The sequence below is a fragment of the Varanus komodoensis genome, unplaced genomic scaffold (genome assembly GCF_004798865.1).
Source record: "Varanus komodoensis strain SLA01 unplaced genomic scaffold, ASM479886v1 scaffold55, whole genome shotgun sequence".
Classification (NCBI taxonomy): Eukaryota; Metazoa; Chordata; class Lepidosauria; order Squamata; family Varanidae; genus Varanus; species Varanus komodoensis.
This window is the reverse complement of record NW_025336157.1, coordinates 269648-283406: the sequence shown is the minus strand read 5'-3', so window position 1 is coordinate 283406 and position 13759 is coordinate 269648. Positions and strand designations below refer to the sequence as shown.

The 13759-nt window shown below is 57.6% G+C and overlaps 1 protein-coding gene across 1 annotated transcript in view; it reads right to left on the bottom strand.

The window, feature by feature from the left end:
- Positions 1–13759, bottom strand: part of NRXN2 (neurexin 2) — a 223678-nt gene that overhangs the window by 31188 nt on the left and 178731 nt on the right. The window contains exon 19 of the mRNA XM_044448354.1: positions 7474–7645. Within this exon, the coding sequence (XP_044304289.1) occupies positions 7474–7645 (172 nt within the window). The remainder of the gene's footprint in view (positions 1–7473; positions 7646–13759) is intronic.

Sequence of the window (13759 nt, the reverse complement as noted above, 5' to 3'; positions counted from 1 at the left end):
AGCCAGCAACTGGCAAAGCACTAGTTATATGGTTTAGTCAGGTTTAAGTGTTAGGATGAGTAGATGGGAGGTTAGAAAGATTTATGCTGCACTGGGGAGGCGAAAGTCCTCCCCAGTGCATGTTTAAAAAAAATTAAATTCACTTTATTAGCAGACTTTAATCCCTGGTCACAAAATGGTGGAAAAGGCAACATCGCACTGTCAAACTCTCTGCAAAAGCTTCCTTCCAAAACTCTCGGTCGTTCTTGTCCTGTGTTCCCGCAACCCTTCCCATCCCCTTCACGCATCCCCCTCCCCACCAACACGGAAAAGCCGGCCAGCAATTTGCATTTGTAGATGAAACAGGCAAGGAAGTCTGGAACCCGCCATGCGAACAGCACGAAGATGGGGCGAAATGGCAAATGCCAGGAATTTTCTGATATTTGGGGGTGACGGAGGATGCCGGCCAGCCGGCAGACATGCCAAATTTGATTCTGCGCGTTCGGGGCTTGCAGAATTCTGCTGCGGCACCCGCTCTCGGCCCCACGCTTTTCGGGGGGTTTGTTTTTTAAGCGTAGGGTCGGAATCACACACAACCTGCCAGCAGTTCCCGCGCATCCTCCTCCTCCGCTCCGCATTCGGAAGGGGCTGCTCCCGCCACGTCGCGTGTTCTGAGCCAGCCCCAGCGGTGGGCCAGTCAGGGAGCTCGGAAGGGCACCCGAATTCGGCCTTCCCAAAACTCTCCAAAACCCGCAAAGGGTCTGCCCACCGAGGGCCAAAGACACGCCGACAGCACGACTGGCAACCGCTCTGGGAACAGAGACACTAAATAAGGATGGGGGCATGATCCGGTTTGGGGAGCCGGCACTCGCCGCCTGGCCTACCTCAGAGGGGCGGCGCAAGAGTAGAGCAGAGGGACCCCGTGTCGCGCTGCTCTGGATTTACTTGGGTGCAGGGTGAGAGTCCAGAGGAGGGAGGGGGGGCCAGCTGCTGTGAGCGCTGGGCCCGATGGCGTTCCTTGTGTCCAAAACCGGCCACATGGGCGGCGGCTGCTCCAGGCAGCGGAGGCGATGGTCAGAAGAGTCCCTGCCGCTTTGTGGAGAAATCCCTTCCCAGGCCGGCAGTCTCAGGGAAAGCGAAGCGGGGCCAGGCACTCGGAGGGAGGGAGGGAGGTGTCCTGCTGCAGGCGGTCTTCTGGGGAGCACGAGACAAGAGAAGCCGAAGCACGTGCAGAGCGCCTTCCTCTTGGTTCCGCACGAAGACAAGCCTCTCCCGGGGTGTCGGGCATCATGACTGCACTTGCTGGAAGGGAGAGCAGCTCCCCTCCTCGCGCCGAATGCTGTCAGACCAGACTTCTGCTTAGCTTCGCACTTCACGGCACTTGCGAGAACAGAGGCGGCCGCTCCAGGCGCTGGGTGGGAAAACTGGTCCCGGTCGATGTGCGAAGGAAGGAAGGAAGGAAGGAGGGAAGGAAAGAAGGAGACGGCTCTGGTGAAGGATGGTCCGGCGTGTCCTGGATGCGGTCGGAAGGGCTGCACAGCTCTGTCTGGGGCTAAGCTGCTCCCCAAGGCGATCTGGGGGCCTAAAACCCTGGCAGGGCAGAGAGACGCATGGAGGGAGGGCCAATCCACTGGTCCCGTGAGAGGAATTGCTGCCTTTTCCCTCTCCCCTCCCCAGTCCTCGCTCCTCGAGTGTCGCGTCTTCTATCGCAAGCCTGTGTGCGGAGGGACCATCTTACTGAACTGGTTCCCCGTAAGCCTCTTTTTTGGCTGAGGAGGGGCATGAAAGCACCACAAATAATGAATTAAAGGAACCCAAGATGGGCTTCTGCTGATGTCATGAGGATGGAAAGCCAGGACAACATATTCCTAATAGGGTTGACCATTCTTGGTTGCCGTTTCGGGTTCTGGCCAAATTTGGGGTGGTATTTCTTCTGGTGAAACCTGAAGTGAAACAGAAGGGCTGGTGGAACGAAAGTTCATTTTCCATTTTATGTATGCACTGGTGCATTTATATCCTGCCTTTTTCACACTTGAAAGGGATCTGTGGGCTTACATGGCTTTCCACTCCGTGTCTATTTATTTCATTACATTCATATCCCACCTTTTCTCCCCGAGTGGAGTTCAAGGTGGCGACGCGGCTCAGTGGTTCCCGGGGTCTCCGTTTCGGCTGATCCTGCTGCAGGCATGTGCAGAGGGGCTGCCCCACGGATGTGGGGTACAACGCCCAGCTAAGGTTGGTAGCAAGGCATCTGGGAAGGGGGGGATTCAACTTTCCCCCTTTCTCGGGCCTTCCCCCCAAATATGACTCCTTCGCGCTGCCCCGAAACGCATCGCCACTTCCGTTTGGTATAAAGCACCAAACTTCCCCTGTGAGTTTTTGGAGGGCGGATTTTGGCGACTGCTCTGGTCCCCAGGAGGCTGTCTGGACTTGTACCCTGGGATACCCCCACCCCCTCTTTGCTTCTAGTTCCAGGCTGCAATTCAGTCCCTAATTAGAGGCAGTCGGGGACGATTCATGCTCTCATTAGCCTCTGCATTAACAAGGTGATTAACATCTTTTAATTAAAAATATACCATTCTCGAAAAGTGACCGGAGTCTCTAATCAGGATTCAGCTTGGAAGGGCAGCTGATGCCCAGCGACGCTTTCTCAGCTGGACTGTTTGGGGGTGCAAATTGGGGGGGGGTGTCCCCAAAAGCCCCTGTCTGTCCCATGGAAGTACAGGCAAAAAGATTATGTTCTTATGGACCTTCAGGGAAGCAAGATGGGGTTGATAATCTCACGAGCTGGGGTTAAAGTTGTATCTGTATCTTAAAGTTTTTAATCATTTGGCCTGCGATGGTTATGTTTTCAAGACGGCAGATGAAAAGCCAGAGGCCAGCTTGCTCGGAGGATCAGTAAGGGCAGCAGGCTAGGTGGCGTGGAAGCCTTATGGCTCGGGACTGCAGGTTCTCGTCCCCACTCACCCCACTGGGTGACCTGGGGGCAGGGTGAGGGCAGAAGGGCGAGGTGGAGCAGCTTTACGCCACCTTGGGCTCCTTGCGAGAGGAAAAAGAGTGGGGTTAAATGCAGCAGCTTGCGGCATCACTCAGAAAAGGACACTGGCTGCCCAGGCCGCATGTTGCTAACGGGCGGGCTATAACGAATGAAAATGCGTAAGATGTGCTGTGGAATGCCACTCCATGGGGAGGGGGGGACCGGGAGACACGTGCCACTGGGGCCAGCAGCTTGCCGGGGGCCCCCAGGACCCTACAAAGAGTTTTAAGCAGGGCCCGTGTGTCCCAGCAGGGGAGAACTGGGCTTCCAGGAGCGGAGTCTGGGCGAGTCACACCCTGCGCCGCCGAGCCGGAGAGCGATCCGAAACTAGTCCATTTGGCACAACCACATTCTGTGAGCTGGAACGTCTCCAAGCCCCAGATGTGAGGGGAAGAGGCTTGGGGCCGCTCCAAAGCAAAGCGCACGCACTCTGCACATGCTCAGAGGGCCGGCACTGCCATTCGTCAGTGAATGTGGGCAGCCCGAAAAGAATCCGGCAAAAAGCTCATGTGCTACTGGCTGTCGCTCAGGTGCTCCGATTTCTTCCCTGTGAGAAAGAGGCGGCTGCCGCTCAGGATGGCGGGAACGTCGGAATCCGGAGCCACGGATTAGGTGGGATCGGTTCCCTTAAAAAAAATCTCAGCGGTTATTTTGCCAAGCGGGATGATTGGCTTCATTTGCAGAATCTGAAAACACCACCTGGGTTTTGAGAACAGTAATATTTATGTTAATTGGTTAATTAGTCAATCAATCGTTTAAGGGCAAAGCAGTTAATCGACGGAGAGACCGGAATGTCATCGCTGGCCGGGACGCAACGCAGGGACGCACCCTCCTCTTCCGCATCAAGGAGGCAGGAGAGAAGGGGGAAGGCCGGCTGCCACCCTCGGTGGGGGCTTTTCTCGCATCTGCCCCTGCCAAGATGGGCTTCCTGGTTTTTGCCCCCCACCCCCCCAAATCCCCACCCTTGCTTGGTGCTGCAGCCCTCCTGGATTACCCACAATGCCCCTGCCGGGCAGCAGCCTGCATCTCGGTGGGTGGAAAGCCACATGGGATGCTGGCGTGGGAAGGATGCACTCTGCACATGCTCAGCCATACAGAGAAAGATAAGGAAGCGAGGGAGAAAAGAGAGAGAAGTGCTTGTCCGTGGACCCTCGCAGCGGAAGAGCTGGACTCTCCTGCCCATGGTCCATCTCGGCGATGCTCTCGGGGCCTTGTTCCAGTGACGTGCACATTAGCCAAGGTGCTGGTCCTCATGGCCTTTAACAACCACTCGGCGTTAAAAGTGTCTCTGTCTTTTTGCAGTTTTCCAGATCCTCTTTTAGCAACCCGTGTGCCGAGCTGGAGGGCCGTGAGCGTTTGAGAAGCTGCCACGGGGAGCCCACGGCCTCTTTGCAAGGCCAGCGTGGGGCTCCTTGAAAGCAGCGCTGGTTTGCGGGGACGAGAGCGGCGGAGGAAAGGACGGCCTCCTTTAACCATTCCCTTGTCTGAGATGCGTATTCGCAGAGCCGAATCTGTCCAGAGAGGGCTGGAGCTCCTTGACTGGACGGTGGGCTGCGAACACCCACCTCCTCCTCGTTGAGGGGGTCCCCCCACGGCATGAACAGGGTCACGATCCTGCGCAGGTAGGGACAGAAAGAAGTCTGGGAAGCTCTCCGACTTAGTTTGGTCTGATTACACACAGGCTTGCCTCCTGAAAAACTCAAGGTCCTCATCGAAGGTTTCGATTTCGGCGGTTCACCCAATTCTCTTCCTGCCCCCGGCCACCCGTTTCCATCACGCGCCCCCTTTACCACCACAAGCCTCAAAAGTCCCGCGAGCGTCTTTACTGCACAGCAAGCGACACTTTGGAACCCAAAAGTCATTTTCAGCGGACGTTCTTTTCAGTAAAAGCAGAAGCCCCAAGACGGGGAGCCTTTGGAACGCAAGACCCGATTCTCTGGCGGGAGACTGGAATTACACAGCACCTGGGACGCCGGAAGGCGGAAATGTGGCGCAGGAGGGAGCGGAGACAGGACCGTGGCTTCCCTATTTATTTTTATTTTATAAAGCAGCATCATTTTGATGTCCCAAGGACCTCCGGTGCCCATTAGCTTCTGCGGCTGCATTTCTTTCAAATAAAGGGAACCGATCCAAGCCTGCGGTTCTGGCCTTTATGGACACACATCCGCAGAGGGGGGATTTTAAAAAAAAGCAGACATCCTTTCTGATTTCGAGCTGCACCTTCTCGTCCTGAACATGGGGAGAAAGCGTCTTCTCCTCTGCGAAGAGCCTCCAAGAGGGAGATCTTGGCTTTCCCGGGATGGCGCGAACAGCCGCGTGGCCACTTTTCATCCAGTCTGCAGCGATGTGCTAGGTTTGCGCATGCCCATGCGCCAGGCAGCCCTCGAGCGCGTATGCACACGTGGGCTGAGGAAGAGGCGCTCCTTGTGCTCGGACAATCCCCACCTGGCCAGCCAGCCTGCGAAGGCCAAAACCCCGCAGGGAGCCTGTCGGGCGGAAAACCCGCAAGAGGGCTCGCTTTGCTGGGCATCTGAAGTCCTTCGGAAGGCTGATTCCTCGCTGCGGCTTTGTGGAAGCTGCTCCTGTGTGGGGAATCTTCTGCGATTCCCTGCTTTTTTCAGGAACGTTTGACAAAGAAACGGCAAAATGCATGGCCGGCACATGCAGCTGCTTTGAATACAGGCCACGGAGTGGCCACGTCCCACGGCCGGCCACCGGATGAGAGAGGTGCAAAGGGTGAGGACATCCACTGGGACGTGAGAAGGGCAGGTACAGGGATCTCTGAGTCCTACTCGTGAGCACAGCGCACGATCTGGGCGAGGGCAGGCCAGGAAGGGGGGCAGAAGGGGAGCTGAGTCAGATGCTCCACCAGCGCCCGACCCTTGCTGAAGAAGACGCTTCTCCTGGGCTCCCCACCGGACAGCTCCCCAGACTTGCGGTCTTCCCGGCGCTCGAGCGACAGGGATGCTCCTGCCAGATCCGGGCAGCCGGCACAGCGTTCCAAGTGGTGATGCGGAGCGTTTCCCTCGCCGGAAACGGAGCCCAACCTTGCGTGGCATCTCCTGTCCAGGATGCTCCGAAGGACCCCGCTGCGCCTTGTCCGGCTCGGAACGGCACGAGGAGGCCACAGGGGTCAGGCGTGCGTGTTCCTCGGCCCGCGTGCGCCTGGCTTCTGCTTCCACCTGTGTTCTGCCCGTCCAAGATCTCCGGCACCTCCAGGAGGGCAGGAGAAACTCCGGAAAGCTGTTTCTGTTGTTCCGTGATGAGCGCTGCGGGCTGAGACATGCCAGGGCTTGCCTCCACTGAAGGGCCCTTCCCGGTTTCTTATGGATGAGCCCCCCCACCCCCCAGTGTGGGCATCAAAGGGACGGCAGGGCCAGGCCAGCGGGACAGCAGGGCGGGGAAAGGCGATGCGGGAGAACGGCATCGGACTTCCGCTCCGGCTGGCACTCTCCCGGGCTTGGCATGCCGGGCAGAAGGATCCTGCCTGGGTTTCGCCCCCTCCCAGTGCCTTTTCTGGTCCCGGCTGGCTCCTCACCGGCGGGGGGGGGTGCTGGCAGCATTGTGTGTGATTCCGCCCCGAAAGAGATCAACGACGGGGACAAGCGGCTGGAGGAGGCTGGTTGCATGGCCACTCACAAATGCAGCCCACAAGCCCCGCGCCCACGGCCCCCCCGGCCCCCCGAGGCTCAGTGGAGGTCGGACCCAACGCGGGGCGGGGTCGCCATTGGCCCCAATCCTGTGTGCGCGCTGCCCTGTCCCAGTCGCGGAGGCTGCACCGGGCAGGGCAGGGCAGGGCGGGCTGCGCGGGGGAGACTCCCAGGAACGCGGGGCTGCTCCCAAACTCCTCCCGGGCCCCCAGGCTGCTCCCCGGACAGGCCTCCTCTTCCGCTTCCCAGCTTCTCCACGCAAGGGCTGGGATCCCCCCGCCTCCCCATCGCCCCCCCTTCAAGGGACAAAGCAGATCAAAACGAGATGCGCCAAATGGCCTTGTTCCAGCTGAGAAGGGCTGTAAAAACGATCTGATAGCAGGGAAAGGCCACGTGCTGAAGGAGGCCAGGCGCTCTCATCATTAACAGTGGTGGGGGGGTGCAGGGGGCTCAAAAAGAAGGAAAAAGAGGCAGAACTGCAGGCTCTGGAGCCCCCGTTTCGAATCGGGGCTCCTTTCCGGGGAAGCCCACTCCCCTTTGGCCACCTCCAAAGCGGGAATCAATAGAAGCGCTGAGAGGTGCGGCAGAGCGAGCGCAGAGCGAGCGCCCCTCTGAACCCTTGCCTTGCCTTGCCTTGCCTTGCCCGGGGGGAGAAGGGGAAGGCCAGGGCCGCCAGAAGGGCCCCCGGCCCCCTCGCCTATTTGGCGGGCGACGCAGGGGCCGCGGTGGGTCCGACCTCCACGCGCGCGCATGCGGGCCGGCCGGATGGACGGACGAGGGGTGTGGCGGCGAGGCGCCAGCCCCTACCTGCGGGGTATCGCTCGTTGATCGGCCAGTTGTCCACCTGCAGCGTCGCGTTGCCCCCGCTGCGGGTGAAGCGCACCACGTGGTACTTCCCGTCGTTCACCACGGCGTTGCTCTCCTCGATGGTGATGTCGTCGGTGCCGACGTTGAAGATCACCCCCACGGTCCCCTGGTCCTGCGGGGGGAGAGAGGAGGGCGAGGGGGCAGAGACAGAGCGCGGGGTCAGAACTGGGGCCGGGAGGGGGCCGCCGCTGCCAGTCTGTGCGGCCGAGACGGGGCTGACTGGCAGAGCCAGACCTGGCTCGTTCGACCGGATTCCGGTCCTTAAAGGGAAGGGCCGTGACTCAGGTCGGAGGCCTGCTTTGTGGACCGGTTTGATCTCCAGGCAAGGCTCTAAAAAGCCCCCCGTGCGAGAATCCCTGGCCAGACGGACGCAGGACCCGACGGAAGGGAGAGCAGCTTCCGGTTGTCGCCTGTGTGCGTTCGCAGCTGCAAAGTGATCCTGCGGAAGGAGCGTTGGGAAGGTGTGGACGGCCCGGAATCCGGGATTTGCTGTCATCCCGGTGGAGGCACTCCCCGGAGTAGGAGTTTAATTGGAGCAGAAACTCAGCCCCCATGTCCCCAAATGCCACCACCATCATCCAGTGCCCCAAGCCCAAACAGAAAAGAGGAGAGAGACCGGAGCTGAGGAGTCAGGGAGCTGAGCCGGCCCACGGGCCACGTGCCAGGGCCAGGTAGGCAGCAGGTGAAATGCAGGCGGTGGCTGCACAGCCACGATTGCACTGGGCCAGTCCTCCATTCTCAGGCTGAACAACCTCGCAAGGCTGTTGTGAGGATACAACAGCGGGGAGGAGCCTTTCCGGTACAAGACGGGATATTAACGAACAAAGAATTTGGAAAATGTGCAAGGTTTTCTAGCTGGTTACTAGAAGACAGACCGGACACATTTATTGTATTTATGTGGTATACTCCCACATTCGAGCATGTGATTTCCTAAATATTTCTATCATTTTTGGTTAAAGAAACACACACAAGGGTCAAAATCTGGACAGCTAATATCTAGCAAGCTGCAAATTCCATTCCCGTCCCAGAGATTTGGGGATCTGCTAGATATTGGAGCCGTCCCTATATTTCAAGCATTTCTGCAGGTCACCATGAGCAGCAGCAGCAGCAGCAGCTTTACTTCTGCTTCTAAAAAATATTTTCACAGTTTTCTTCATTTTAGGTTCACGCTGAAAAATGCGCCGAATATTCCCTCTACCCAACTGGCAGGATACAAGCTGGGCAAGTACAAACCAGTCTCGAACCAGAGACGTCCAGCTTGGGGGGAACGGGATAAACCCGGAAGAACATGGTTGCCCTCCGGTTTTCCCCCAGAGGTCCTTAGGGGGCAAATGGGAAAATATCCCCCCTGAACACTTCCGTTTTCCCCTTTTTCCTTTCTTCCTCCCCGTGCCTTAACTTCAGTGTGCTGGACTTAGTGCAACACTGTTTGAACGAAGAGGTAAGGGAACCTATGCTTTTACTAACCGCATTTGGCACCTGATGTAGAGGTAATAAACCGAGCTAAATAATCCTTCGTTTTGTTTCATTTTCCTGCTGTTGGAGCTTTGTGCTTTCTCCGGCTGGAAACTCGCAGCTTACAGCTGCACATCCCCCCGTTCCTATCAAAAGGGCCCCAACCCGCGCTACATGCCACAGCAACTGGGTTCAGACAACCCTCACGGGTTGAGTCTGGGCTGCCATCCAACCACAGGCTGTTGTCAACCTGGCTTCTTGGATTGCCTTCATCTGGCACAGTACTAAGAAAGCATGTCTTGCTAACCACGAACAAACCATAGGGAAGATCAACGGTTTGCCTTTGGGTCGTGGACATGGATTGTTGGATGGTTCTCAAGCCACGGTTTTCTAGGACGGCTCAGAACAGACGGCGCTGCAACCCACATTTCAACCACAAGTGACAGTTTGCCGGTTTCCTTCGCTGATTTTTTTCTTGCAGGAAGGAAAAGGATGGGCGGAAGTACGTGAGCTTGCAAAGAGGCGGAAAAACAGCTGTTCTGGGTTGGGACTGCTCTGGGCACGTGCCGTGCCGCGGGTGTCACGGGCCGCTTCCTGAGGAGCCTGAGCGATGCCTCCCGATGTGGGAAAGAAATGGGCCCGAGGATCTCGCGCCTCCGGCGCACTCGCCCCGGCCCCGCTTGGGCCGACCTGCCCCACACGGATGTCGACTCGGGGCTTTGGAGGAGCCTGGAGAGGAGCGTCCTCCACGGGCCTCGTCCTCAAGGCTCCACCTCCTGCTGCCTCATGAGCAGAGGCGTGCCATGCAGTGGCCGCCCTGTTGAGAGGAGGCAAGCGAGCTCCTCGGCGTGCGGATCTGTCCCACCAGCCCTCCTGCAGGCGGATGTACCCCAGGGAAGGCACGCCAGCCGCGTTCCCGCGGGCGATCGGCCCTGCCGGGCAGAGGTTCTCGCTGCGACCGCCAGCCGCTGCCCCCTTCCTCTCTGGGGGTCTCACATGGTCGTGTGCCCTGGGGGTCCCTCCTCTCCCCCAGCCTCCCCTGCACCTCCCAGTAATCTGGAAGCGGCCCCACGGCACCCTTAATCCAGGTCCCGGTGAAGCACCGATTGTCGGTGCTCTGCCTAATCTCGTTTGCCTCATCAATAAGCTAACGATCGGGGCTGCTTAATTTCATCTGCAGCAGAGTGGTAATTAATCCAGTCCTGCAGCTGCTTCCCAGGGAAAGGAGGCAGGAGCCAAGAAGCCGCCTGGCCCGGCTGCCGGCTACACCAGGGGGCACTTCTGCCGGGGGGCGCAAGCGAGGCAGGGGCTTTGGGGGGGGGGCTCTGCTCACCAGAGGGCCCTGCCCCCCTTCCAGGGAAGAAGCCGGCCGGAAAACCCCGCAGGGCCGCTGCTGCCAGTCCGTGCCTGCTGAGCTGGAGAGGACAAGGGCTGGAGATGGTTCAGGGCAGCTACGGATGTTCCTCAAACACCCCATCCTCATTCCAGACCCGTGAGCCGCATTCCGACATGCCAAGGAGTCCTTTCCCATCCTAGGTTAATCCTGGCCTCGGTGGATCAGAGGTCTGTTGAGTTCAGAGGCCTTTAATCCCAGGGAAGCAACTGGGGTGTCGCCACAGATCCTTTCCCTCCTGCCACCGGTCCTTTCCTTGCCAAAACAGGCACCCAGCGCTGAGAACCAGGCGGCGCTCACACAGGTTGCATGCCCAACGGCTCGCTGGCGCGTTTGGACGCCTCGCCTGCACGCAGAGCTTCCCACACGGAACACGGACCGTGCGCCCCGGCTGTGAGCAGGCCCTTCCTCCATGTGCTTGAGACGCATGAATTCTCACGTTCCCTGGGAGCATTAAATCAGCCCGTAACTCGCCAGGGGCTGTTCCTTCCAAGCAAGGTTGGTTATGTGGTTATAAAGCGCTCGGGATGAATTATGGAAACTCTGTGCGCGGACGGTCACAATTCAAGACAGCTGTCACCCTAAGTAACTACCGCCGCCCAGCAGAGTGGCTAAGTGCCTGGAATCGTGGACTCCTCTGCCGAATCGGGGGCGCGGTTGGGGTGGCGGAGCACTGTCCCCCCCAACAAACCCGCAAGCCGGCGCACGCCACTTTTCGGGGGAACTGGGCTTCCTGCCACAGACCCGAAACGGTTCGTAACATCTTAACCGTTCCTGCACAAAACCGGTTTCCGGAGGCCAGAAAATACATCATCGCATTTCGAAAGCGTGAGAAGGTTCTGGGCACCACGGATCCCTTTTCGGCGGTGCCCACATAGCTGGCTTCCCAGGGAGTCCCCTCTAACAGCTGCCAGCACCTCCATTTTAATGAATGGGAACCCTAGGGTGCATCCTATGAATGTTTAGTCGGAAAAAAGCCCTACCTGTCTAAAGGTGTATGGGATTGCACTTTTATTTGATTCATCTCACCTGTCTGAATGATCACCGTGCAAGAACCCATATATGAATAATTCTGCCAATAAAGACCAGGCAAAAGTCTTCCTATAAAGTGTTAAAGGCTCAGATACAGCTCGGCGAGAAATATATATCCTTGGTGCGTGAGAGGAAAGGGGGAATATTTCTTCTAAAGACAGTTCTAGCCACCTGCGGGTTTTTTTCAACCTTAAAAATAATGTAAAATATTTAAAAACTGCCACCCAATTAAACCAGGGCCACCTTTTGAAACAAATTAATCCAAGTCATTAATCACCTAAGCACTGCAGCTCGAAATTTTAAATATAGAAATGAGCCGCAAGTGCTTTTCACATGGGATCCGGCATTGCGTTTCCTTTCCAGTGGCCTTAAGCAGCCTGGTGCCACATGGACAGGACAACAATGCCTACCATCCCCATGCCAGACGGGGCAATGGGAGTTGTGGTCCAGCACTGAGCGGGGGCACTGCATTTGGGAAGGTGGGCGGGCTGAAAACCCAGTCCTTCCTTAACGATCCTGCGCACTTCTCCCCCTGGACCTCAGTGAGCATCCCAATCCGGCCCTCCGGCAAAAGCCCCGCCCCCTAGGCTGGCCCCGCCCTCTTTTCCAGCCATCCATTTGCAGGTGGCTCGCCGGCCCTTGTTCAGTTCCCCCCGCAACCCTGGATCGCTGAAATGTCCCACCAACGGCGCCTTTCCTAGCAGTAAAATCGGAAACTGAGATGGGCTGGTAGGCTGCAGAAATGCAGCCCCTGAAAATGGCGTTGGGTCTTGGGCCGAAAGTACGACAGCCCCGGGCTTGAACAGCGCCTTCCATCTTTACCACCAGCGGGGGGTCTGAAGGAACGTCAGGCATCCACCCTGGAGAAGCTAAGCAGGTCCCGGGCTGGCTGGAGCGTGGAAGGGAGACCCCTGGGAACCGCACGGAGCCACTGGGACTCAGGGAGGGTCTCACGCTGTTAAAATCTGTATTCTTCAAATGTTCAAACATATAAACACATCGGAAAAGCTCTGCTGGATCAGACCCAAGCTCCATCCAGCCGGGCGCTCTGCACACCCGGTGCGACCCGGCTGCCCACAGGATCCTTCCGGAGGATGGGGACGGAGGTAGCCCATGGCTAGCGAGGACAGCGGCCTCAAGGACCCGTCCACCCCCCTTTTAAAGCCGACCACGGTGGCAGCCACCCCCCCCTCCCGAGGCAGCAGATGCCTTCGTGTGTGAGAAGGTCTTCCCTTTCTCTGCCCTAAACCTCCCTTCAGGGGATGACCCCGGGTTCGAGTGTTCCAGGAGAGGAAGAAACACCTACACAAGCAGAAACAGAATTAAATCAATTTGATATTAGAATGCATCCAATACTCAGATTCGAAACACTACCAACTACATGATGCATAAAATGAATGTCATGAGCAGCTGGCTGGAGCCGCGGGTCAGACTAGATGACCCAGGAGACCCCTTCTGACTTGCTCTGCTTCTGTGTTTCTATGAACCCACGGCCAGCAAGCGGGAGGATGCGGCTCTCTGTCCCCTCCATCCCCCAAGATACCCGAGAATGGTGGGTTTTGCCGGACTGATTTAAGCCAGCCTAAGTGTGCAACACTTTAACCTTCACAGAAAGCTTTGTCCTGCCGCACAGTGTTCTGTGGCCCTGGAAAGTCGACATACGCTGCACCGGCCTTAGTTGGTGAATGAAAACAAGCTATTTTGCTCTGGGAATCCTTGTCTAATTCTCACAGCTTTGAATCGGCTTTGCTGCTTCACCGCATGAGCACCAGTGAGAAAGCCGCGTTACAGAAACAGAGTCAAAATAAAGGTGCAACCGTATGCATGTCGAGGCAGAAAACGCTAGAAGGTTCGCCATCCCATGCTGCTTGGCTGGCTGGGTCGTGCTGAGAATTGCGGGGCGTTTTCCTGTCTGAGCGCGCCTCAGATTGCACCCCGAGCAAGCAAGCAAACAAACACACGGCCGTCTGCGGAAAAGCTCGTGAATGCAAAAGCCTCCGTGAGCCATTGTGAGAGGTGGGAACGGGCGCGGGGCGGGGCATGAGGCCTCATTATGCTAAACAGTGATTAATACCACCGCTCGGTGGGGGCGGCTGGCTAGCTGTGTGCGCTCACGCAGTTTATTAGAGCCATGATTGTAATTATTGCATTAAAGCTGGATTATTAGATTGCTGGGGCATTGTACAGTTGATTAAAGCCCATCCCTGTGCAGTTTGGAAAGGCTGCTGCACCACACCTGAGGGTGGGAAGGCGCAGCCGTCGCCTGCGGACAGGCTGGCAATTTGGGGGCGCAAGCGGGGGGCGCACAGGATTGCGAGAATCCCTGCAGGTGGCCTAAGCATCTGG